Raw genomic sequence first — 26,429 nt, 5'->3', positions numbered from 1 at the left:
CTTAATCCTTTTCTTTGTGTAAGCCCAGGGCTTCCATATCTGAGAATCCTACCCTCAAGAGTATGTCTTTTTCTTAGTCTACTTTGGTTCTGTGACATAGAACTGAATAGTGGGCGAGAAAGAAAACTTCCAGTTCACTCCTATTTTCATGTCTGTGCTTCAGTATAGGTTTGCTGGGCAGTGATAGGGGTCTACCTTTTGTATCATTGTTAACCCTCCCCCCCCCACTTCCTCTCTTTTCTCTCCTCTCTTTCCTCTCTTTCTCTCCCCTCTCCTCTCTCTCTTCTCTCTCTCCCTCCTCTTTCCCCCCCACACTCACTCTCTCTCTCTGTTTCTCTCTCTCTCCTCTCCTCTCCTCTTCTCTTCTCTCCCCTTTCCCCTCCTCTTCTCTCCCCTCTCTCCTTTCTCCTCTCCTCTCTTCCCTCTCTCCTCTTTCCTCTCTCTCTTTCCTCTCTCCTCCCTCCTTTCTCCTCCCTCTTCCCTCCTCCCTCCTCTCTCTCTCTCTCTCTCTCTCTTCTTCCCCCCCCCCCCCCCAAGCCGGGCTAGGTTTATGACTCACTGTGATCTTTTCTGAATTTTCCCATCAGAATTTCATTTTTCCCACATCTGTTTGAAAGTGAACTTGCTTCTGTCTCTGTTATCTTGGCTCTGCCCCCATTTTCTTGTATTTATCACCATAATGCCTGGCATATATTAAGTACTTAATAAATGCTTTCTCGATATAATTTTTTCAGGGGAACTTATAATCTATGATGCTTGAAATGAATGATCTTTATTAGCAAAGTAGAGTGAGATTCTCTACTAAGAAAAAATAATAGGGGAAGTTGCAGAGGACTTGAGAAGAGAATAAGCATTAAATAGAATGTAATTAAACAAGGAAGAATAAAATGATCTTACTATTTTATAACTTACCTTGGGTTTTAATTCTTTGTCTGCCATTTTTGTTTTGATCTGAAGCTTATTGTTCTTAATTGAGAAAAATCACAAAAAGAATTGAATCTTCCTACTTTTCTGTGTTGACACTTATCAGCCAAAGTAGTAGACCTTTTTTGTTCTTCTTACTCTCAGTATAGCTTAAGAAATCTTTCAAATTATCCTTCTTTTGACCCTTTAAAAAAAAACACTACTCTTCTTTCCCTTCCCCATCCAAATTGGGAAAGGAAAAAAAAAAACTTAAATTATTATAAATTTAAACAAAAGAAATTTCCATGTTGTCCTTACAGTTTTTTAAAAATTACATTTGCTTTCTTGAATCTTTTATCTCTTTATCAGGAGGGTAGGTAGCATGTTTTTTAGTTTCTATTTGTCCCATACTAATTTTCAGAGTTTGATTCTTGGGCTAAGGTGTTAATTCTCTTTTCTGATTCTTTCTTCCATCATTCTCATTTCTTTTCTAGTTGTTTTTTTTTCCTCTAGCACTCTCTTTTCATCTAAAAGACATTGTTTATTTCATTAAAATAAAAAAAAATAACTTCATATCATGCACAAATTCTTGTTGAGTTTGTGCCTAAGCTCTGATGAGACTTTGCTAACAAATAACTTTTAAGTTACTCTCTTCTTCTGGATTTGTGTCTTGAACTTATTTCCATCACAATAGGTTTTTTATGGTGAACGTGTTTCATTTTTTCAGCCTTCTTCCTGACTTGGGACTTGAAGTTGGGGTTACACTCTGCAGTACTTCTGTAGGAAAAAAGTGATCTTCTTGTTTTGTTTTTTGAGATGTTGAATGTTGTGTTAGTTTAGGATCTCAGGGATAAATTGGGAACGTGCAAACTTTGAGCTCCCAAAGTGGTCTGGTCCAGGGCAAAGTCTGATCATTATCCCCTGGTTTGATTTCTGCAAAGTTTTGTCAAAGCTATGGGGCTTGTCATCTGTGAGTTTCAGTAGACTAGAGCTGTATTCAACCATTATCAGCCTGCTGGGCAGCTCTGCCAGTTCAGAATGACAGGAATGTAAATCTGGGATTCCTGCCTTGCTTATTCCTCAACAGGCTTTAGACTAGGCTACAAGTTGAAATTAATTGTGACCCTGTTCAGCCCTTGGGGTCTACGCCATACAGCTGCTGCTTGATTCTGAACTTGTCTGTTGCACAATATATTACTTGGACTTTTAAACTCTTGTATCCCAGCATGTCAGTCAGCCTTAGATTTGCCATTCAGAACTGGATAGTGAATGACAAAGCTACTAGTTGGCACTTGTTCCACAGTGTGTATGAAATGGTGGTGCCCACTATGGTTCTGGGACCTTAAGTTTCATCTTTTGCCAGTGTGCAGTTTCTATGCTCTTTCAAGCCTTAAATGCTGTTAATGTTCTGGGATGCTTTGAGCTCCTAGCCAGATCTCTCTTTGAGCATCCAGAGACCTCTTTGTCTTACTGTGTTGACTTGGGCCACAAAATGATCCACTTGCTTTTTCTTAGATTTCTGGATCAGGATTCAATCAGGTGCATCGTCTGTTTTGGTTTACTATATATATTTGTTACTAGGGTTTTGTTTTCCTTTTCAAGTTGAGGGAAGAAGTTAGAAGGAAAAGAAAATATACTTGTTAATGGACATTTATTGTTTTAAAACAAACAAAAAACTCATAAGCAAATTTCCCTGCAGGTGAAGTTTACCCGTGAAGAACTTTGCTTTTTTATTCTCAGCATTAAATATTGAGTTATTTATTCTGATTTTACAATTTTTCTGATTCCTCTTTTATTAATTGCTATTAAATATTTCTGTCAGTGTACCTGCCTTTAGAATAACTTATGGTTTCAGATTTTCATTTATTGTGAGCTAAGGAAACTAGATAATGAATTTCATTACAAGTTCTAGATAAATGAAGAACATATTAGTCACATTTGATGTTTTATAGAGTGCTTTCACATGTGCCCGCCCCTTCCCCTCCCCTCTCCAGTAACTCATAGATAATGAGGGAAATGCTCAAAGTTATGATCTGATTTTATACGAGAAGTTTGATCTTGGGGGCTTGGGGTCTGAACTAAATATAGTAAATGCCAGACCTAGGATTTAAACTCAGTTTTCCTGGTTTCAATTCAAGTCTATTTCTTTTCCATTTTGCCGTGTTACTCAAGAGATCTTCCCAATTAGTAAAGCACATGAATTTTATTGTGTGGATTTTGACATCTTTTTTTAGCTTAAAGCACTCTTTTGCTTCCTTTATAATTCTAACTTTATTCTAAATAACCATGGTACAGGACAAATGGATGATTTCAGGTTCTGAGTATGGCTTTTTTCAGGAAAGGGGAAGCATAATTTTTTCTTAGATAAATTTAGGCTAACAGCAAAGGGGGAATATTTGCTAGAAGTTTTTGGCCAGCTAAAATAGTAATCGATCCTTAAAGCTTGTCTACCAGAAAATACTCCTTTCCTCTAGGGGGAAAAAACATCCATTGTTAATGATTATAGACTTTAAGTTATTCGATTGCATTTTAATCACAAAGAAATGTTAATCTTTTGCCCCACCATTGGCCTTCATAGTTACTAAAATATAGAATTTCTAAATGGATGTTAGTATTGGTATTCAGAACAGTTAAAAGTTAAAGATGGGAGTTCACATTTGTCCTGCAGGCAGTTATTGTCTAAAATTTAACATTAATTCTCTTACAAATATATAACCCATTTTTATAACATAGTCTTTCTTGTCTCTTGCTTTTCATATTACTGTAGATTCAAAATTATCAAGTCCTTTTTTTTTCTAACTCCATAATGTTTCTTTTATGTTTCCTTATTATCTTCAATATTACTACCATTTTTAAGATGTTCCTTTTCCTTTGTCAGTTACTTTTAGCAAAATGTAGATTCCATCATGTTGTGCTACTCTTTAGAATCTATACCCTTCTTATCATATGATAGAACACAAATTTGACAGCAGAAACTTTTTAATCCTGGCATCCTGTTTATATATAATAACTTATATATAGTAAGTGTTTTGGAAAGTGGCTTCCTCCTTGCCTGTTAGATAGCAACCAAATTGCTTAGCACTTAAAGGATATTTAAGGACCTCCATAGTCTGACTTCAGCTTTTTTTATACTATTTTATATTAGTGTGGGATTTTTCACAGTCGTCTAATCTAAAAGAAAATAATACTGAGACAGAGCTCTGAATCAATGACACTTTAGTAAAGGGTCCATGGTTCCTTCTAATAAGGTGTGCCTCAGATCTTTCTCACAATCTGAGATGCCCCTCTTCTCCAGAGCCTTAAATAGTGCTTGAAACCTGGACAGTACAAGTGAAACAAACCAAAAATACAGAATTTCATTGATTGATAGGCCTTGCCCTTGGCTCTCTAGGAAGGTCTACACAAAATATAGAATACTACTAGTTGACACAAATGGGCTAGTAAGCAGACCTTTACAGACCTATCTTGATCTTTTAAGAGGCCCTACCGAACATATGAGCAGGCTTATTGGGTTAGGTTTACAAGCAGATGTCAGAACATCTTACATGGGCTGACGGGCCACAGTCTTGCCACCTGGGTCACTCATTGACCAAGTACTCACCTCACTACATCGTCCCATAGTTGGGCAACAGAGAAATGACAAGGGACAGAGAAACAACAAAAATAACTGGGGAGCTTTCCATGTCCTTGAATCACCATCACCATACTATGGCTGGTTACCATAACAAGGAAGATTTGGGTAGAGGTCTTCCAGTTAGCATTTATGATTAAGCAAGTGAATTGCAATCTGTAGTTCACACCTTTCTGGCCTTATTATCCGAACTAAAAAATTACCACCCCTCTGGAATCCTACAAAACTAATTAGTAGTGATTAGAATAAAATGGGGAGTGAGTTAAATCATCATTCATAATAAAGACAAAATAACATTCTCCTAAACTGAATATATTTTTAAAAAGAACTTAATATTGAAACAATAGAATGTATAGATATAGCAAAAATAACTCTGATCTAATTTAAGGATGAAATTGAGATGACATACATCCAAAAGAAGGAAAAACATTTGCAAACATTTTTGTGATATATTCTTTTACACTATCAGAAACACCATACCTGAGTTATAAAATCACATTCTCAAATATGGTTAAAGAGAAGATAGTTAAAGAGAAGATAGATATCACATTAAAGAAAGCAAATATGGGGAAAGGATCTGGATAAGATCAATTTTGTATATAGAGAAGCAAGTATAAGTGTTGAGGGACAGTTCACCTTGTGTTTAAAAATGAATAAAATGATAGGCATTTCAAAAACAGGTGAAGAAGAAAGCATTAGCTATTGACATCTATACATATGTGTATCATTGATGATGCCATTTAGGAGGTAACAAGTAAACTTTATAATTTTTGATTTTACTGAATTTATTATATATATTATATTAAATAAAATTAATTAATTTTTTTAAATTTTAATTCCACAGTAGACAACCATTATTTAAAAAAATTAATTCCATAGTAGGCAATGTCTTTACCATTATTTTTAAAAATGACAGAAAAATGTAGAACATAATGTCAAAATTATGTAAAATTTTATGTTCAGTGATCTAGAAGTGCCTTGGAAATGTTGTTAGTAATAATAGAGCAAGCTATACTTTGTTTCATTCTACTGAGCAGTCTTAGTCATAGAGAAGAAATGGTGAAACATACTTCCCATTCTTGTAGGAGAGGTTAGAGTCTATAAGTGCAGAATATGACATATGTTTTCAGACATAAATGCTTGGCTGGATTTTGCATATCTGTACTTCTTTGTTAAAAGAGAAAAATGAGATGAGGAATAGAAAAGCAGTATTGAGAAATGACTTGTCAACTGTTCCTGAATTGAAGAAGACTATATTCAAACCAATTTTTTTGGTTTGAATGACTTTGTCCCTTTTCAGGGATAGAAAGAAGAGAGAATCCAAAAAGTCATTTCTTCCAGATCCATTCCTTAGAGCAGCAATATAATTAGTCATTATTTCTGTTGGCTTTTTTAAAAATGAGGACTTTGAAAATTTTTTAAAATATACTTTAAGCTAGAAACTTAGCTTTCTCTTAAGAAACACCTAGCTTTGAATAGATCGTTGGTTTTCTCATGGTCAAGTTCTTCCGGGTTCCAGGTACTATTCAATGACTACAGCAGATCTGAGCAAGATCATTTAAAAAAAAAAAAATTAGGTGTTTGCTGTTTCTGATTCTTTGCTAGTGAAGCATAAGAGGCCTAAATTGAGGCTTGCCTGATGATTATGGAATTACACTGTGAAAACATGTGAATGTGTTTATAAATAGTACTTAATTAACTACTAGAGTATTTACAGAGGCCATACGAGGAACTTGAACAGCATAGTATGAGGTAGCAATGGTTTGATGATGATAATTGAACTTTTGCTCCTTGAGGTCTAGCCAGACTGCTATTTTTATCTAATTCAAATTGGAATTCTATATCTCCCAAGCAACTTTGAACTTGCATTTTAATATTAACTGTGAAAATTTATGGCAATTAAATGCTTGTTGACTGACAGACTGAAACAAAAGATGAAATTCCACTGAAAAGCAAAGATAGTTTGTTTATATTTTTTGATGTGTGAAATAGAAGAAAAATAATGCTCATGTTAATGTATTCTTAAAGAAATATCTTCCTGAAACTAATCCTTTTAACCAGTCATTTCATCCCAGGATTCCTTTTTCAATCTGGCCAAAGGTGAACAATTATATACTTTTCTTAGTTGGAGTAGATAAGACATTCCTTTTGATAAATTTCCTACTGCAGTTAGATACGATAGAACCCTTTTAATAGGTCTATTATTATATTGGCTTAAAAACTACTATGGACATTTTATGTTTAAAGAACATCGATTATTGGATTTTTTTTCAACTTAAATATGCATATCTTAGTTTATAACAATTGCCAAGCTTATTGCCCTACATAATCAAGCATTTAATAAATGCTTGGTGACATCTCTGTTTAAAGAGGTTATTATTTATTATTATTTAAAGAAAATAAAGGTAATTGTTAAAACATTTATCCAATTTTAAGTTCTCCCAAGTTAAACTCTTATTTAAAACAAAAACAATTACCTATTATAGAATAGAACTTAGTAGAACATAGTTACCCCACTTCAACACTCCTACCCCCAAAAAAGAGACCCATTTCAGTGTTAAAACACCTTCTTCCTCTTCCCCCCCTTAATCATGTAGCTGGCCTGTTTTAGAATTTAGTCCTATTTTAATCCTTTTAGTCTGTAATAATCAAGTCTTTCTACTTAATTTAGTTCTTTTAGTTTTCAAATGCTTTGTCCCAGAGAACTGATTTCAGTGATGAGTATAGTATGGTGTTGGAATTTGTGTAAAAACTCTGAAAAAGAGCTTACAGGTCTTTGAGAGCTTTTAATCAAATGTTAGAACAATTAAATGAAATCTTTTTTTTTTTTTTTTTTTGCTGAGGCAATTGGGATTAAGTGACTTGCCCAGAGTCACACAGCTAAGTATTAAGTGTCTGAATCCAGATTTGAACTCAGATACTTGAGGGCTGGTACTGTATCCACTGCCACCTAACTGCCCCAATGAAATCCATTCAAATTAGGATGTCTACTGCCTGCCTATTTTTTACTCCATTGAATTCTTTTTTATTCTTTCCTGAATAAGCTGGTCACCTTTATAAGAATTTTCTGCTGTAAGGGATTCTATTTGGCTTTTATACCTTAATGTCCAGCTGCAAGGAGCACATTGTTAATGAATATACAATACTGATGGAAAACTGTTATTTCCATTCAAGTAAGAATTCACTATATGGTGCTTTAGAAAACAGTTTGATTTATATCATTAGAAACTTCTAATAATTCCATCTGAAGAAAGTCAAGGTTCTTCATCAGTAAAGCACTTACCATGTACCAATCACTGCCCCAAATGCAAAGATACAAAGGATACAAAGGAAGTGCGCTCCCCCCCCCAAAAAAAAAAAAAAAAAAAGCTCTTCTTCAAGGAGCTCACAAACTATTAGGGATAATAAAAAAGAGATGAAATGATAACTGATATGGGACCCCTTGTTTCTCAGGGGCCATATAACTTGTGTTTGGTCTCTATGTGTCTTTTTTCAATTCAGTGTGGTTATGGTCAGAAACTAAATTGTAAAGTTTTATTGTGTTTTTTTTTAATAGTATTTTATTTTTCCAAATATGTACAAAGATAGTTTTCAACATTCACCTTTGCAAAACTTTGTGTTACAAATTTTTCTCCCTCTCCTTTCCCTCCCCAAGATAGTAAGCAGTCTGATATAGGATAAATATGTGCATTTCTTCTAAATATTTCCATATTCTAGACTGTAAAGATAAGACTGTGAGAAGAAAGTAAGTGAAAGAGATCTAAGACATAATAGGGATAAATGAACCAAGTGAGGGTTTTTGAGAATGAGCAAGGTATGATCATGTTTGTAGATGGTAAAGAAGTATTCAATAGATAGAGAAAGATTGAAGATTAGTGAGCATGAAATAAACATCCTTAGTTAGAATTTATTTTGCTTAGTTATAATTCTTCCCCTCTTCTTCCAAATCCTGTTTCCCTTTCCCCTCATATTTCCCTTTTGAGTGAAATGAATTTTTGTCCCCAACTCTGTGTGTGTGTGAGAGACAGACAGACAGAGAGGTTGAAGTGTCCTATCTGCCACTTTTTCCTTCTTTGGATAGATATCTACTTATATACCCTGATTATGTGAGATAATTTTCCTAACTTTTCTTTTCTTCCCTTTTTTTTCATTCTTATAATATCTTCGAGACTTAAGACTCACTTCTCTACCATGTCTGTTTTGACTTCTCCTATAACCCATGAATGATGACCATAAGGTTCTTAGGGGACACATTTATCATCTATATTTTGAATGTAAACAGCTTATCCAAACTTAATCCCTTATTGTTAACTCATTTTTACTTTTTTGTTGTTGTTTGTTTATTTCTCTTTACTCCTTTGAACTTCAGTTTCTCTGCAATTCTTATCTTTTCATTAGGAATGTTTGGAAAGTCCTCTTTCATTAAAAATCCTTTTTTCCCCTTATAGTATTACATTGTTTTGCTGATTAAATTATTCTTGACTGTATGGCCTTTGCCTCTTCTGGAATATCATTTTTAAATTGCCTGCTCCTTTTTAAAAGCTAAATCATGTGTTATCCTGCTTTTGGCTCCTTGGTATTTGAACTGTTTCTTTTTGGCTGCTTAAGGCATATTTTCTTTGAGTGATGTTCCTAGGAGCTTTTATTTTGAGATTATTTTCAAGAGCTGATGAGATTTTTTTCTATTTCTTCTTGTGTTCTGGCTCAAGCAATTTTCTTTTAAGGATTTTTGGAAATAGGATGCTGAAGCTTGTTTTTGTTCATGGTGTTTAGATATCTCAATTTCTTTTTTCTCCTTGGCCTTTTTTTTTTTTTTTTTTTTTTTTTTTGGATAAAGTTTTTGTTGTTAGATTTTTTTTTCCTCCTCTATTCTTTTCACTTTGTTTTACTATTTCTTATTTCATGGAATTGTTAGCTTCAAATTTCCAATTCTTCCTCAGTTCTTATTTCTTTTCCAGTTTTCCCTCTCCATTTCATTTATACAATTTTTTTATACTTAAAAAAAATTTTCCTCCTTCCATTTCTTCCCATAATTATAGTTGATTTTGTATCCAAGCTTCATTTTTCTGTGAGGCTTTGCTTATAAATGTTTTAAAGTCACTTTTTTCTGGGTGTATAGTCTGAGCTTTCCTACAACTCTAGGCATTTCTTTTGTTTGTTTGCTCATTCTTTTATTCTACTTCCTAACTTTGGATTTGATGTTAGAGCTGAGCTCTACAGCACTTCTGAGGAGATCAGGATTAGCTCTATTGCGATTTTTTAGGAATATTGAATCTTGTGTTATTTCAGGATCTTGAGGACAAACTGAAAACATCTAAGCTTTCACTGTTTCCTCTATTAAGAATAGTTAACATCCTTGTTCTTTAGTCCCCTGGATTCACGATTGATCATTGCATTGCTCAGCATTCCTGAGCCTTTCAAAATTATCTCTAGGTTCATAGGTAAAAATTGTTTTCTTGTTACTATCCCCTTTAGTTAGCATTATAAAATCTTCCCAGATTTCTCAGAAATCATTCCTTTTTTATTTTTTCCAATCCATTCATTTTTTTCATTACCTTCATACAGTGTTATTTATTCTTCTATTCCACCTTCATACATTAGTGTTTTTTTTTCCCACTACAAGAAGAGCTCCTACAAATGTTTTTGTATACATAGATCCCTTTGCCTTTTTAAAAATTTCTTTTGCTGAATCAAATGACAGATTCAGTTTCATTTTGTTCAAATTGCTTTCCAGAGTGTATGACTAGACCATTCACAGCTCTTCTAACAGTGCATTAATGTGTCAGTTTTCCCAGTGCACTCCAGCATTCATCATTTTCTTTTTTGTCAACTTTGCCAATCCTGGCAAAGGTTATCAATCCTGATAGGTGTGTGAATTGCTTTAAATTGCATTTCTATTTATTAGTAACTTGGAATATTTTTAAATGGCTATTAATAGTTTGGATTTCTTACTGCTAGTTCATCTCTTACCATTATCAGTTAAAAATTTGTATTATTTTGTACTATAATTATTTGTGTCATCTCCTGCTAGAAGATAAACCCTTTGAAGGTAAAATAACCGGATGAGATAGTGGATAGAATATTGCATTTGGAGTTAAAAATATCTTGATGGGAATTGTGCTGCAGACACTTAATAGCTGTGGAAAAAAATATGAAGCCTTTATAGTTTGCATTATGTCTTAAAATGTAGATTATAAAGGACTCAGTCATATTACTGTATGTCACACCTTTTCTCTGTCTCAGTTTCCTTATCTTTAAATATGTAACAGCATCTACTACTCAGAATTGTTGTAAGGTTCAAATAAGAGAATGTTTTTAAAAGAATTTCACAACTTTTAAGTACTATTGATGCTGTTTGAGTGGTCTCAATTCCTGGTAGTCAAGAGGTTAGTGGCAATAAGAGAGTTGTTTAAGAATCCCCTTTAAATAAGAATTCACTCATTCCTGAATTATTAGTTGCAAAATGAAACTTTATTGTTGGATAGAAATTAGTTTACTAAGAGATTGACTTCTATAGTTTTTTTTTATTATTATTTAAATAACTTTTTATTGATAGAACGCATGCCAGGGTAATTTTTTACAGCATTATCCCTTGCACTCAACTTCTGTTCCGATTTTTCCCCTCCCTCCACCCTCTCCCCCAGATGGCAAGCAGTCCTTTACATGTTGAATGGGTTACAGTATATCCTAGATACAATATATGTGTGCAGAACCGAACAGTTTTCTTGTTCCACAGGGAGAATTGAATGCAGAAGGTATAAATAACCCGGGAAGAAAAACAAAAATGCAAGCAGTTTATATTCATTTCCCAGTGTTCTTTCTCTGGATGTAGCTGCTTCTGTCCATCTTTGATCAATTAAGGCTCTCTTTATCGAAGAGATCCACTTCCATCAGAATACATCCTCAAACAGTATCGTTGTTGAGGTATATAATGATCTCCTGGTTCTGCTCATTTCACTCAGCATCAGTTCATGTAAGTCTCGCCAGTCCTCTCTGTATTCATCCTGCTGGTCGTTCCTTACAGAACAATAATATTCCATAACATTCATATACCACAATTTACTCAACCATTCTCCAATTGATGGACATCCTTTCGTTTTCCAGCTTCTAGCCACTACAAACAGGGCTGCCACAAACATTTTGGCACATACAGGTCCCTTTCCTTTCTTTAGTATCTCTTTGGGGTATAAGCCCAGTAGAGACACTGCTGGATCAAAGGATATGCACAGTTTGATAACTTTTTGTTCTCCAGAATGGCTGGATGTGTTCACAATTCCACCAACAATATATCAGTGTCCCTGTTTTCCCACATCCCCTCCAACATTCCCCATTATCTTTCCCTGTCATTCTAGCCAATCTGACAGGTGTGTAGTGGTATCTCAGAGTTGTCTTAATTTGCATTTCTCTGATTAATAATGATTTGGAGCATATTTTCATATGTCTATAAATAGTTTCAATTTCTTCGTCTGAGAATTGTCTGTTCATATCCTTTGACCATTTATCAATTGGAGAATGGTTTGATTTCTTATAGATTAGAGGATTGACTTCTATAGTGACAGAGCTATTGGAAAATGGAGTTTGGGCACTGAGAATGCTTTCTCAGTGGGCAGAATGGTCCTGGCAAATTGCTTAATCCATCTGCAAAGACCTTGGTTGAAGGAAGCTATTATATTGGGTATTTTGTTGGGGGCTTGGACAGCTTGAGTTGGTCAGACCAGGTCGGGGGCTAGGATACATCAGAACAGGATTCCTCATTTGAATGAGAATTTAGAATTTATGTGGGAGTTGATTCTCTCATCCTGAAAGGTTTGGGCTCTGTCCGGACTCCTTGGAGCCTGGGAGATCCAGATCAAAGGGGACACAGATCTCTAAGAGTGATAATTTTAAGGGAGCTGTTTCCCTCCCCTTTCACTATTAATAGAATCCTCACCTAAAGACTTATCTAGTTTTGTGTGTGTTTATGTCTCTCTAGATAGCTAGCACAATGTTCTGCTTATAATAGATATTTAATAAATTAGTTGCTTGTTATGGAAAAACTTACATTAAAAAATGTTGGCAATATTTGAGAGAGTATCACAATTATTCCCATTTTGCAGATGAAGCAGTCAGCAGTTAAATGACTCATTCAGATTTACACAGCTAGTTAAATATTAGCGGATAAATTTTGTTAGAAATACACTCTTGACACTGAAAATCAAATAGTAGGAAAATTGATTAAAGAAGAATCTTAAGAAATCATCTTAACATGGCCAGAAATGGGCTTCCTCTAATTCATGGAGAGAGAGAGCACTGATCACAAAAGTGGGAGAACCTTTATACTTGGTAGTTTTACACAATTCCTCCCTTCAGAGAGTAGATTTTGGTCCATTCCTTTCTGGGTTACAAACTTTCTGATATGCCCATTATATGTTTCCCCTAAATATGTATAAACATGTTCCCTCTCCCTCATCATACATCCCATGTTCAAAATCCCTCCTATGGGATGTGTTGTTGTTTAATATTCAGTTAGCCTATTAAGCAGGCTGCAATAGTGATTAAGTTAAGTCAGGTTGACCCCAACTAGTTTGGGATAAATGGACTATTGTCTTAAGTTTGAGGTTTTCTCAAACCCACAAGACTCCTGAATCCACCTGTGTCTTCCTAGCTCTACAATTCCTCCTTTGCTCTAGGCTTCTATCCATCACTTAATTGTTCTGTAGAATCTTAACCTTCCTTAACCTCTCATGTTCTGAAAACCTCTTGATCAGTGGGACCCACTATCCCACACGAAGCTTAGAACACTGTGGAAATCCAATTTTTCAGTGTTTCCCACAATTTAAACTCGGTTCTTCTTGACTCTTCTCTCCATGTACTTTGTTTAGTTACTTGCTGCACCTTCCATTCAACCTCTAGTTTTGCCCTGAAAGAAAAAGTCTTAGTAGTAGTATAGCTGATCACTGAAGAATAAGAATTGTAAGCAACCCAAAGGTTAATGGTAAAATTCATGATAGGTGCTTTTTACTATAGTGGGTTACCAACAATGATTAATTTATACTCTAGGAATGATATAAACATCATTATCAAAAATGTGTATGATTGAAAAAGGAACAGAGGTACCCAAGATAAAGCCAAAAGGAATATCTCAAGGTTTTACAGCTCTTTATCAAATTTTCATGAGAAATATGAAGTCTTCATAGTTGGGATTAAGTATTCACATAGAAGTCACTCACAGTCAAAGCCTGTGAAAGGTTTGGATACAAAGTAGGATAACTAAAAAGGAAAAAAAAAATGCAACTTAAGTGAACAGCAACCCTTATCCAAATTAAAATCAGAGATACTCAAGGGGTAAAAAGCAAAAAAGGATTTACTACACTGGGAGAGAAGGGGCAACTTCTAACAAAGTGTCAGTAAAGGAGTGCATGACCTTTTGTCACATTGGCTGGGGAGTTTTAATTTACCCAGAGAAATAAAGAATACTAGTCAATAACCTATATATTAGGTACTTAAATGCTAATGAAAAGTTGGGAGGCAGACAGGAGGGAAATGTTTGTTTATTTAAGATAATCCAACACCTGTTATTATAAAGTCTCAAGTCACCATTAGGGTATAGGTTGAGGTCACATGTAACCTCCCACCCAGATGCTGTGGTTACCAGTCACACCTAATTCCCAGGCCTTCAGACGATCTGGTCATTGCCTCGCACAGTTATTCTTTACCAATCTTACCCAATAAGAGGTCTTCAGAGATCTCTGGCCACCACCTCACCAAGCAGTGGTTCTTGAGTCCAATGGAGCACCCCGAGGACAGCTGCATGCAAACTCAAGATCTTTATTCTACTTGTTCACATCCTGCCCTTTCCTGCACTCTTACTGACCTCCTGCTGACTCCTAGTAAACTCCACCTACTTCTTGGTCCCCATTGCTTATATAGGGTCTATGAGGTCTCACACACAGCCAATCAGAAGAGACACCTCCCGTTGACTATGCGATCTCAGTGCGAATAGAGCTTCTGCATCTGTGCTGGTTACAGAAAACAACTTCAGGGGATCTCGAGCTTCAAGGCCTTTGTACTTCTTTATTGCACTGTGAGAGTTTCTTTTCTGGATCTTTACAGCCATATACTTATGAGAGCTTGTCACTCAGTTTATCCCATTTAGTGAGAACATCAGACTCATTATAAAGGGCTGTCATGTTACTGTAATGTAAGAAAGTTGTAATATAAAGAATTTAATAACCCTCTTAAGATTAATGGGATTTAACTAATATAATCAAAATAGCTTTTGAGGAAATATGGAGGGTAAGAGGAGACACAAAAAAGAGAGGTAGAAGAGTATCTTGAATATCATTGAGACGTTGGTAGTTTAGTGTCTCTTATTAATGAACTCCTTTTTTTTTTGAGAAACTATTAAGAGGAGAAGGACCAGTTACTCTCAGTTACTTGGTATTCTGTGATACTTTAAAAATCATCAACAGAAGTTGAGTGCAAGGGATAATGCTGTAAAAATGCTGGGTCACAGGGATAGAAGGACAAAATCTGAAATCTAGATGATTCTTAAAATGTTTAATTCTTTTTATGTATACTGAATAGAGAGGCTAAATTACCTGAACACCATTACAAAATCAGCAGCAACACCTTCTAGAGATTAGGAAGTTTATCTGTAGTTTTTCCTCAAACTAACAGAAAAAAATCAAAGGACAAAATGAATTATTTTTGCTATGTAATTTCCTAGCCAGAAAATGCCTAACTAAAACTATAACTTGTGAATTCTGCTCATTGTAAGAAAGTCCATCCAAAATTGCCAGTATTATTTATTATGATCTGAAAATAGACTCTTATACCATACTGTGAGCAGCACTGGGTTAGGAGTTGACCACTCAATTCTAATAGGGCACTAGCAAAATATTATGTTTCTGTACAATTTGACTTCTTTTTTTTTGTAAAAGATTATTGCTACCTCACTTAATCACAACTTCTGAGCGTGCCTCTGTAAGTAATGTTTTCTATGTGGTTATAAATATTATGCTTAAATTCAATCAAGTTAAAGCTTTGTTGAGGGTAAAATGCAGTAATCAAATATTCTAGTTGATAATTTGAGTTTGAAAACTCAATCTGCATTCTGACTCCATTAGTTCTTTCTCTGGAGAAAACTTTTTCATCTTTAATCCTTTTGAATTGTCATATTGTATTGCAGAAAAATATCTAAATTATTCACATTTGATCATTGTACAATATTGTTATTACTATGGTACTTTACAAATCTTTAGGAGTACGGAAGATGGCAGAAAACAAGTCAGTTGGACTTGCCCAGAGGCACCCAACTAGTAAATGTCAAGTATCTAAGTTCACATTTGAACTCAGGTCCTACTGACCCTAAGACCCATGCTCTATCTGCTGTGCCATGTAGCTGCCCCCTTAACTCTTAATCATAACATTTACTCAGTAGAAACAAAAATGGGAATAATCAAAATGTCACAGTACTGTACTTATAAACTTAGGGCATACTCTCTTACCCTTGTATATAGTGTCTATGGATAAGAGGAGGAGAGTAGATGCACTAGCAGCAAAGAAGGACCACAGAAAAATGCATGTGTTTGGGGCAACTTATGTCTGGATTAAAAGCCTAGAAGTCACTGGTTTCTTTTGGGAAATAAATTAAGCCACACGTCACCAGTTCCTTTTCTGAATTTTTCTTCTTTTCTTCTTGGACAAAACTACTTACTTGATATTATTCTCCTTCGAGAATACTGTTAAAGCTCTTTGAGTAGAGAGCAGCATTACATTCTTTCTCTGAAACAGATTTAGGCTAAGACTATGGATTTCCCAGCTTGTTCCCCTTGGTTAGTTGCAGAAGCACTTACTTTCCTTAAACGGAGAAACCACAAAGTTAGTCAAATTTGCTTTCCGGACTCTGAGGAACTTTCTCCTTCTTAAGCCACTAAGGGCAATGCAGTTGAGACTTTGAAAGGTTTCCTGACTTCAGGGATGTAGATGACAATAAAGAGTAATAGAGTTAGGCTTAGCAGCTCTTCACACAAGTGGATTCTCTTCCCGTCATCTCTTAGCAGCTACATAACTCTCCCCCAATTCAAAACTATACCAGATAAACTTTAAGGATTACTGACCCTCAGCTTTCAAATTGTGGCTCCCTTTAACAGTAATATAGAGAAGCCCAGATAGCTTTTTCCACAGCAGGATTCTCATTGTTCCAATGAGCTTCCTACAGTTGCAGCTTCTACTATTAAAAGCATAGCCCTAACCTCCCACAAAAACTGGATTTGGAAAACTGGGTTGAGAACTTAAAATGACTGGCAATCCTAAACCCTCTTTTGCACACCTAAAAAGACCTTTCTCTCCTCTGTCAGAACCCTCCTGACCATAAGAATAGCAATGGAAATCTCATACAAGACTATTGTCTCCCTGGCTTTGTCTTTGATATATCCCCTTAACAAACAGTTGCAAAAATGTCAGATAAGGAAGCCAGCTGAAAGTCTTCTTGATACCTTTATCTGAGGGACTTTTCCTTTCAATTCTTCAGAACTATCTCAAGTTGCTTTTCCCAGTGTCATTTTTAGCTCCTTTCAATATGAACATGTCCCTATATGAATGTGGCCACATTTTACTTTGAAGAAAGAATAGCTGGAAAAAAAAGTTAGAAAAAGTTTATCACAGATTATTAGTGTAATTTTGCTTCAAACTAGATACAGCTTTCTTTGTTTCTGAGCAACAAATTCGTTGTTATCTCTGTGACAAGGTGACAAATATACAAAATCTTTAGTTAAGTATAATCCTTGGTGTTTTTTATCCATTTGCTTCATGAGATGGAAAATCTTTTTTTTTTAATCAACAGAAATTTAGGAAACACCCCACAGAACTTTCAGAAGCAAAATGATTGCATTAAATGGTGTACTTTTATTGGAAGCAAAATTTGGTGATATCATAGGAAACATTTCTTTGCAGGTCTGGATTGAAAGATAATTTCAGGAGTTCCTTTCTATCTCTAAAATTAATGTTTGTGATACAAACAAAAGTATTGGGGAGCAGGGGAGTGTCTTTTTCTCGAAGAGGCAGATAGTATTGTTGGGTAGACAATGTCTGCCAATGGGAAACAATTAAAGAACAATACAAGACATTGTACAATTAAGCACAAAATTATGTAGTGCTGTAGAAATTTGGTGCAGTGGAGACCCCTTTTATTTTTATAACAATAATACCAATTTAGGGAAATAATGATGTTTGCCTTTATCTAAAATATAGTTTTTGGCTCAATTCTAATATTATTGTTTTTCTAAATTTTTTTGTTTTTGTTTTAGACAGTGTATTTTTGATGAGAATATTCCTGGCTAATTGCTTAAGCCTTTATTATTGTTATTTTTTGGTTGATTCTATGATTTCATGAACATTAGGAACCCCAGTTATGCTATAGTTTACATCTTATGAAATTGCTTTGGGCATTTGAGACTTGGGGCTTATCCAGGGTCACACTACTACCAGTATATGTCAAAAGTGGGAATGGACTCCACAAGAGACTGAGAGTCTTCTATCTACTCTTCCTCTCTATTTGAAATTTAACATAACCTAATTATAAGAAGTTTTTCTCTTGAAAATACAATTGTATTTTAGTTATTTGAAAATGTTGTGATTGTTGTCAATCTAAAGAAAGTCTATTTAAACTAAATTTAGTATGCATGAAGTAATATATAAAGAATCTCAAAGATCTATTCACTAATGCCTTGCCATTAACATTATTTTGAGCTCAAAATGTTTTATTTATGTCATTTATCTTCCTAGTAAAGTAAATTATCCATTCTTTAGGAAGTTAAGATAAAAATGTCTCAGGACTGACCCCAATGATCATCTGGTCAGTAATAAAGCCATACTAGAAACCAAATAAAATTTTCCAAAACAGGCTAGATATCTTCAATTTAAAATAATTTTCTTTCGTGGAGTCAGAGTTTATGCAAATAGATATTATCTTCATGAGCTGTTCTGTACTAGTGAGAAACCTAAGAAAATGTTAATTGGATTTAACATAAGTCAGTTAGCCATAACTATCTATATTCATTATTGTAAGTAATGATAGCTTTGCTCATGCTTTAAATGTCATTTTCATGTTAAAATAAAAAGCACAGAGTTATTCTCCAGAATTGGTATTTGTAAGATTGACTTTCCTCTGACATACCAGAATTGGCAAGAAGCCAGAAAATGACAGAAATAAATTAAATTACCCCTATATACAGGAGTACCTGTATTGAATGGAATAAAAATACTTTAGTAGGAGATTTCTATGAATTGAGATTTAGGAAAGAGTAAAAAGAAATGTCAAACATAAACCTTCAGGCCAGTGAAAAAACTAAAGAGCATGTTATCTTTTAATTCCTAATTAAATTTTGTGTCTTTCTCCTCCCCCTCCCTTTCCCTCTCTTCTCATTGCAGCTATAGACCTTTTGTATGGGGGTATTTACTGCTTTATGTGTCAGGATTACATATACGACAAAGACATGGAACAAATTGCCAAAGAAGAACAACGGAAAGCTTGGAAATTACAAGGTTTGGTTTTCCTTAAGTATCTGCCTAATTTATTGATTTATTTTAGTCCCTCAAATTTGTCATTGGCAAAAACCAGTAAGGGGAAGAGAGACATTTCCAGAGATAATGGTGAAAGTTGGGGGATGAGTAACATTGCTTTCTAGGAAGTTAGACTGTTTACTTAACATATGGGGTACTCAGAATTGTAGCAAAATCGCTTTTTAAAAATTAGATACGTATCTTGATAAAGCTAAAATTATGTCACCAACATGAAATTTTTTATCAAGTAGAGAATGTAATGATCTACCTAGTAGCTATTTTATAACTAAGCTTTAGGTAATGAGTCTGTTCCCCTCACGTGAAATGCTTTCTTTATATGTGTCTGATTTTTATCTATTGTGCCTGCACGTGCGCGCGCGCGCGCGCGCGTACACACACACACACACACACACACACACACACACAGATTACTCACTTGCTGTCACTTTCCTTTCCTTAAACACAAACCATGTCTATATTATGTATTTGTAGAGTTATATTTACACACAAAAATATCTATGCACACATTTGTTTTATTATTCAGTTTGCTTTCCCTAATTTTTCTTTTTTAGCCTTCACCCCAACAGTGATTTCTCACTACCAGTGTACAATGACAGGTAAGAGGCACGGGCTGATGACACACTTAACTAATGAGCATCCCTTTGGGAAATATCCTGCCATTTTTAGGCAAAAGTAATGGTTCAGAAATCAACTTTAGAGTAGTGGTTCGGTGTCATTTTGCAAAAAGAGAACTTAGGAATACATACATAAATAATCATATGACAAATCCCTGTCATGATTGAGCTGCTTGCTCTGAAATAGTACTTTTTAGGGAATATAAGATTGAAAGCAGGTTCTATCACTGGTGTTAAAGTATGTTTGTTTGGGATTTTTGTTGGTGTGGTTTTTTGGTTTGTTCTACAAAACTTGTGAGATTTCAGTGACTGATTTTTTTCCCCCTTAAAAGATTTGAACCATCAGGTTTTGATCTATAATCAGTGCTTTCAGTAGAATAGATATTTTCAGAAAATTTACAAAATAGAAAATCTAATTTTGGATTGGTGAATTACCATTTTGTCCTATTCTTTAGTAAAGTTGAATTGGTTATTGTTTTGTGTAATTAAATAAAAATTGGTAATAGCAGTGCTATTGCTAGTTGTGAAAACACTGGTCAATGATGACCAAGACTGATCAGTTTAAAAACAGATTCCTGTATTTTCTATCTTTCCTATATGTTAGACATTTTGGGGAGGGGAGGAATAGAAGTCCCTAATGGGATCTTTTTCTGTGACTTTTCTTTTTTTAATATATAGCTTCAAAATAGAATTGGTACTCTGGAACTAACCCCAGAGATGTACAATTCTTATCATTCCATTTAGATTTCCAAGTTTAAGATGGTAGCAAAATATCTTCACTCAAGAGCTCTTGTTCTTAAGAACTAGAATCATTTTTTTACTGTCTTCCTGAAATCTGTCTTAGGTATTGAGAGCCACTTTTTATAGTTAGTATAAATCCTTTGTTTGGAGCCAAGAGTTTTCTCAGCAAGCCAGGAAATGGAAGAAAGGAGAAGTTAGGTCAGTTCTCTGTCCTCCAAGCTGTACTGCTTCCCCTTCAGCTGAGTACCAGTGACAATGAACACATTTACGTAGTACTCGTTTTCTTTCAAAGTAGTAGGTTGTTTGATAATTTTTAAGTATTAAATAGAAAAGTACATTTTCTATTTTTGCCCTCACACTGTCCAATATCAGTTTTCATTTTCTTATGTCATAAGCACAGGAGTACATACCAAATACTCATGGTGGGTTGAGGAAATTTAGGCTAAGTTGAGTCTGATAACATCTTCAAGCTAAATCTGCAAAATAAGTCTGTTCACTTTTATATCCTTTTTGATAGATTTTAAAGCATTTGAATCTGTAGCTGGGTAAAATACCAGATTTTGGAATTATTAAGATAAGGGTTTTTTCTTCCTTAGGATATTTTCTTGCATTTGCCTAGGACAAAACCTCATGCCTTGCATTTAGTCTCTGCTCATTTTTTAAATGTTGTTGTTTTAAAAGTCTTGGCCCTAGAAGTTAAACACAACAGAAAAAAAATTGCTCAGAATTGATCAGTGTCATACACTTGACTTTCATGTCCATTTTACCAAGGAAAACTTTTTGGTGACAATTTGGGGGAAAATAAACATTAAACATTTAATGAATCTGAAATCTATGCTAGTTAGCTATCCAACTGTACTTCTTAGTAAACTGGGACTAAATTTGAGCTAAGGCTGGTACAGAAGGCATTTTAATAATTTGTTTTCATGAACAAGATAGAAATCAGTAAACATTTTCAAGGGAATTGCTGTGTTGAACAAGCTCTTTCAGTTCAGATTGATGATTGTCTAATACATAATCATCTGAGAATTAGACTGCCTTTCTTGACATGTACTTTGCTATCAATCACAGAATGAAGAAAGAACCACAGCCACATCTTTTCTTTAGACTAGGCTTTCTCAGCTTGGGTCTATGAACTTGTTTTTCAAGTTCATAAACTAAACATAAACTGTTTCCTTTGTAATTGGTTTCCTTTGTAATTTTAAGTTTTATTTTATGCATTTAAAAACATTATTTTGATTCAGAATTCATAAGTTTCCCATGGCTACCAAAAGGGTTTTATGGCATCCAAAATTTAAGAATACTTGCTTTCAAGGAATAGCATGATACGCCTAAAAGCTATTGATTATTGTAGGGTGTTTTTTTTTTTTTTTTAATCCTTCTTTGATATAGTATGATTTGGTGTCAAAGCAAAAAAAAAAAAAAAAAAATTGAACAGGGCAGACAATGGCAGTATGTTCTGTTACTTTTTATATAAAAAGACCATGAATAAATTTCTTAGGTTTATTTCCATATGGTCTTGTATCTCTGCCCATCTGTGTAACAAATAGGAATGTAACTATTAAAATTTGATTAACATTAAGCTACAGAGTAACCACTCAATAAAATTACAAGTTAAATTCCATTATATGCTCTTAAATTTAAAGTGTCAGATTAAAAGCATTAAAAAGCTATTAAATAGTTATTACCTTTTGAGAGGGCATCAAGGAAGATTAGTCAAACAAATATTGTTTCTACTTTTCACATACATTAGAATTGATTAATTCAGATAACCAGCCTATCATTCTTATTGTTAAAAACTTAATACATCAGATTTATAGGGTAGAACAGATGTAAATTTACAAAGTGTAACACCTGTATTTGTATTCCAAATGAAGTGTAAATTATTTTTTTTTTGGGTACAGATGTGCTCCCTCATGAAGCTGGACAAAGGAAACTTTGCTCTTGTCTCACTTAAAATTGCTCAATTCTTAAAATGTATAGGATATGCTTACATGAATATACATACGTGTACACACACACACACACATACACACACACACACATCTCTGAGGTAATTGGGGTTAAGTCACTTGCCTAGGGTCACACAGCCAGGAAGTGTTAAGTGTCTGAGGTCACATTTGAACTCGGATCCTCCTGACTTCAGGGCTAATGCTCTATCCACTGCACCAATTAGCTGCCCCTACATGAATATTTTTTAAGCAAGTTTATTAACTTTTCATTTAAAAGGTCACCTTGCTTAAGTACTAGTCTGTTTTTGTGAGAGGTTGTTAGAGAAATTATTTTAGTTCTTATTTTATTTCTGAGTCCATTTTTTATCACATTTGCTATTTTTAATCTTCGAGAAAACATTCAATGTGATTATTGTTGCAAATTGTTGTTGCAAACGTGATTAATCATGTTCTTTTTATGATAGTAGAAAAGCAAATTCTTTTGTCTTAGAAGCATGAAAGAATTCAGTGATTTTTTTTCCTTTGGACATACAGGTTTTCTCCCCAAGAGGCTTCACTACAGATTGATTTTAAAAATTGATTGCTTTAAGTGTAGAAAAAGAACCTTGAAGAACAAAAATTGTGTCTGTTGCTTTGGAGTGTTTATCTTGCTCTTTGTTTATATTGGTATTCGTATCATGAATTTTTAATTACTTATGAAACCAAATTCATGTCTTCCTTCATTATGTATAAAGCAGTTGTGTGTTTTACTCTAGTTTATATTTTACAAGAGAGGTCAGGTATTTACAATCCATAATAATAGGGTTCTTTTGGTTATCCTTTTAAAACATAGCAGTATATCTAATTTTGAGATAATATTTTTGCTTTTTACCGAATAATCTTAGTTAAATGTTGTGGTTTAACCAGAAAAAGAAAAAAGAAACTTAAAGACAATTTATATAAACTTAAGATTAGTAACTGATTCTTTTGGCTCGTCTTTCTAACATGGAATTAGTCAAGTAACTTGTTGGAAAAACATAGCAACTTTGCATTGCTTTCTGGGAGCTCTAACTCTTCCTCCTCTGAAATATTTTTTTCATGTTGCTTTATGTATGTATGCATAAATGAATCTGTGTGAGGGTAAAGAAAAAATTAGGACAGATAGTGAATTTTCATTATTTCTTATGCTTGGTATCAAAATTCACTCAATTGATAAAAGTAAAATGAAGCTAAAAGAGAGGCATATCTTTGCAAGTATATACCTTGGCAGATTGTGAATATGAATAAATCTCATGCTTCTCTACAAAACCATTTGAGGAAATGGTGACAAGGTTGAGGACAAGCAAGGTGGGCATGACTCAGATTGGCTATTTTTGAATTTGAAGATCAAAGACTTCTCCAAAATTAGCTTGTGCCATGCAGAATGTATATAAGCCTTCAGCAATATTTTTTGCACCTTTTCTTTTATTCTTGTGTGATTTATAATTTATTTCCTGCACCATAGTTTCAGTGATATGCATTCTGCATACAATATACTGAATTCTAATTGACTTTAATCCTTATTTTTGAAATAAATTGCCTATCTCTTAATACCAATATGCTTTTGTGATTTCACTATCACTGGTGTTGCATAGCAATTTCTTTTTTTTTTCTCCTTTCTTAAAATACTGCAACAGCACTTTAGTTGGGCAGCTATCAGGTCTTTATTGTTGCTATGGTTTTTCTGTTTCAAATTATCGTGGAAGCACAAATTTTGTACCCATTAACCTGTCACATTTGCTATTCGCTCTCTTGGTTTTTATCCTCTCTGACTTCAACAACTTCCTATTCTTCCATTCCTCAGAAAAATGTCTGTAACATAATTGCAACTAAATCAGAATATATATTGCTTTTTGAAAAAATAAAGAAATTTAAACTTAATGATTCTATAAAACATCCTCAGAAAACAAAGTTTTTATTATGTTATAATTTATTTATCTACTAATGCTAATTCTATAGTTGGATCATGTTGAAATCTTAGGCAGCTTTCCACATATAGTCAGTCACATTTCTGAATAAGATGTATATTGAATTCATTGTTGTTTGCTTTGTAGTTAGCATAAGTTTTATCTTGCGTCTTTATAAGGATTTAGCTGTAAGGATCCGTTTAATCTTTTTCAAAAATATACCTTTTATCTGTCAGTTTTAATCCTTTTGTGAAGTATTAATTTAAAATTATTTCTGCCATCTGTAAATGATATTTGTGAGTAATCTTACTATGTTGGTGCCATGATGTTTCTGAAACCTCCAAAAGTCTTGGTGATTTTTGACAAATAAACAAGATTAGATAACATTGATACTGGAAAAATTTAATTTAAATTTTTTTCACTTTTCAAGAAGTATTGGAAATTTAAAAAAAACTTTCATTATTCCTTTTAGTTAATGTCAAAGTCTATTGTTACCTTTCCTGAATATTTATGTTATTTAAAATGTGAGGATTATATGAAACAAAAGTCAGAGAGAATAGAAATTATAGGGCTATTTATGTGTTAAATTCAACTTACTGGACACTGTATCATATCCTTTATTTGAAAGCATCTTTGTTGAAGCTTATTTAATGGCCCCTGAAATTCTCTTATCTTTTCAGGCATTGGAGAGAAGTATTCAACTTGGGAGCCAACCAAACGGGAGCTAGAACTGCTTCGACATAATCCGAAGAGGAGAAAAATAACCACAAATTGTACTATAGGTAAGTGAAGGAAAAGGTCTTAAATTATTTTTTTGTTGTTATAGTAACGGCAGCAACAACAGTAATAATAATATAACTGTCATATATATAAAGCACCACACAAATAGTCTCATTTTGTCCACAAAATGATCCTGGAAAGTATGTGTTGTTTTTATTCCCGTTTTACAGATGAGGAAACTTAAGTAATTTGCCTGATGTCATATAGTTCACAAGTGTTTGGGAGTAGAGTTGAACTCAGATCTTCCTTGCTCCAGACCCAATACACTATCCTTCTTTACCACTTGAATACAAAGTTAAAATGAATATCTTTCATTTTCAAGTTATGGCTTAAAATGTGTTTACCAGATTTCACTCAGTTACTGTAAACATTGGGAAATGTGTTCCATAACTCATGTGTTAGTACATTTTTCTCCTGTACTCCTTTTCATGTGCGTGTGCGTGTGTGTGTGTGTGTGTGTGCATGTGCGTGCGCGCTTCTATTGGAATCTCATTCTTTTGTCTTAATCTGATCTACCAGAGAGAGAAAAAATCTTCATGGATTCAAATCTAGGACAAAGAGTTTTTAACTACAGATTTGTTAGCAATGTTATGCTTTGAAAATGAGATAGTTTTCATTTATGAATCTTTCCTGTAATACTTAAGGAATCATCACCTACATTAACAGCTGAGTTCATAGCTAGTACACTAAAATGTAAATAATACAAAAGGTTTTATGTAGAAAATTTGGGGTTAAGAAACCTAGTAGTATTAAAGAGGAAACATGAAATAATGCACATTAAAAATGTTTTCTAATAGTTACAGAGTTGATTAACATGTTGGAAACACAAAAACATGTTTATTGGAATGGTCTTCCTACCATTGTTTAAGAAGTTATGTTTTATATATATAGAAGAATTGCACATGTTTAACATATATTGTATTACTTGCCGTCTAGGGAACTGGATTGTGGGGGGAAGGGGAAAAAACTTGGAACACAAGGTTTTGCAAGGGTCAGTGTTGAAAAATTACCTATGCATATATTTTGAAAATTAAAAGCTTTAATAATTTTTTTTAATTTTAAAGTTATATTATGTGCGCAAAATTTTTTTTTTTGATTATTTGGTGAATCTAATGTTTCATCAATTAAAGTATTCCCTCCATTGCTACTGGTTTTAACCTCTTCTTATCCATACCCTTCCATATATCATCCTTAAAACATTCAACCAGTTCCCTAAGAATCTTCCTTTTATTCTTTTAGAATTGGGGGAGCAGTATGTGTCAGTATGCCAGTAAAATCTTCCATGTATTTCATTATTGACGTGCAACTACCTCCCCTT

At 33.9% G+C, this 26,429-nt stretch overlaps 1 protein-coding gene across 3 annotated transcripts in view; it reads left to right on the top strand.

Moving 5' to 3' along the window:
- Positions 1-26,429, top strand: part of USP22 (ubiquitin specific peptidase 22) — a 260,877-nt gene that overhangs the window by 131,133 nt on the left and 103,315 nt on the right. For 2 of the 3 annotated variants that reach the window (XM_051999488.1, XM_051999479.1), the window contains 3 exons: positions 18,947-19,060; positions 19,651-19,695; positions 25,012-25,113. In XM_051999488.1, coding sequence (XP_051855448.1) covers positions 18,947-19,060; positions 19,651-19,695; positions 25,012-25,113 — 261 coding nt within the window. The remainder of the gene's footprint in view (positions 1-18,946; positions 19,061-19,650; positions 19,696-25,011; positions 25,114-26,429) is intronic. The other variant, XM_051999495.1, reaches the window with a different exon arrangement.

The sequence above is a fragment of the Antechinus flavipes genome, chromosome 1 (assembly GCF_016432865.1).
Source record: "Antechinus flavipes isolate AdamAnt ecotype Samford, QLD, Australia chromosome 1, AdamAnt_v2, whole genome shotgun sequence".
Lineage (NCBI taxonomy): Eukaryota > Metazoa > Chordata > Mammalia > Dasyuromorphia > Dasyuridae > Antechinus > Antechinus flavipes.
This window is presented reverse-complemented; position numbering and strand designations above follow the sequence as displayed.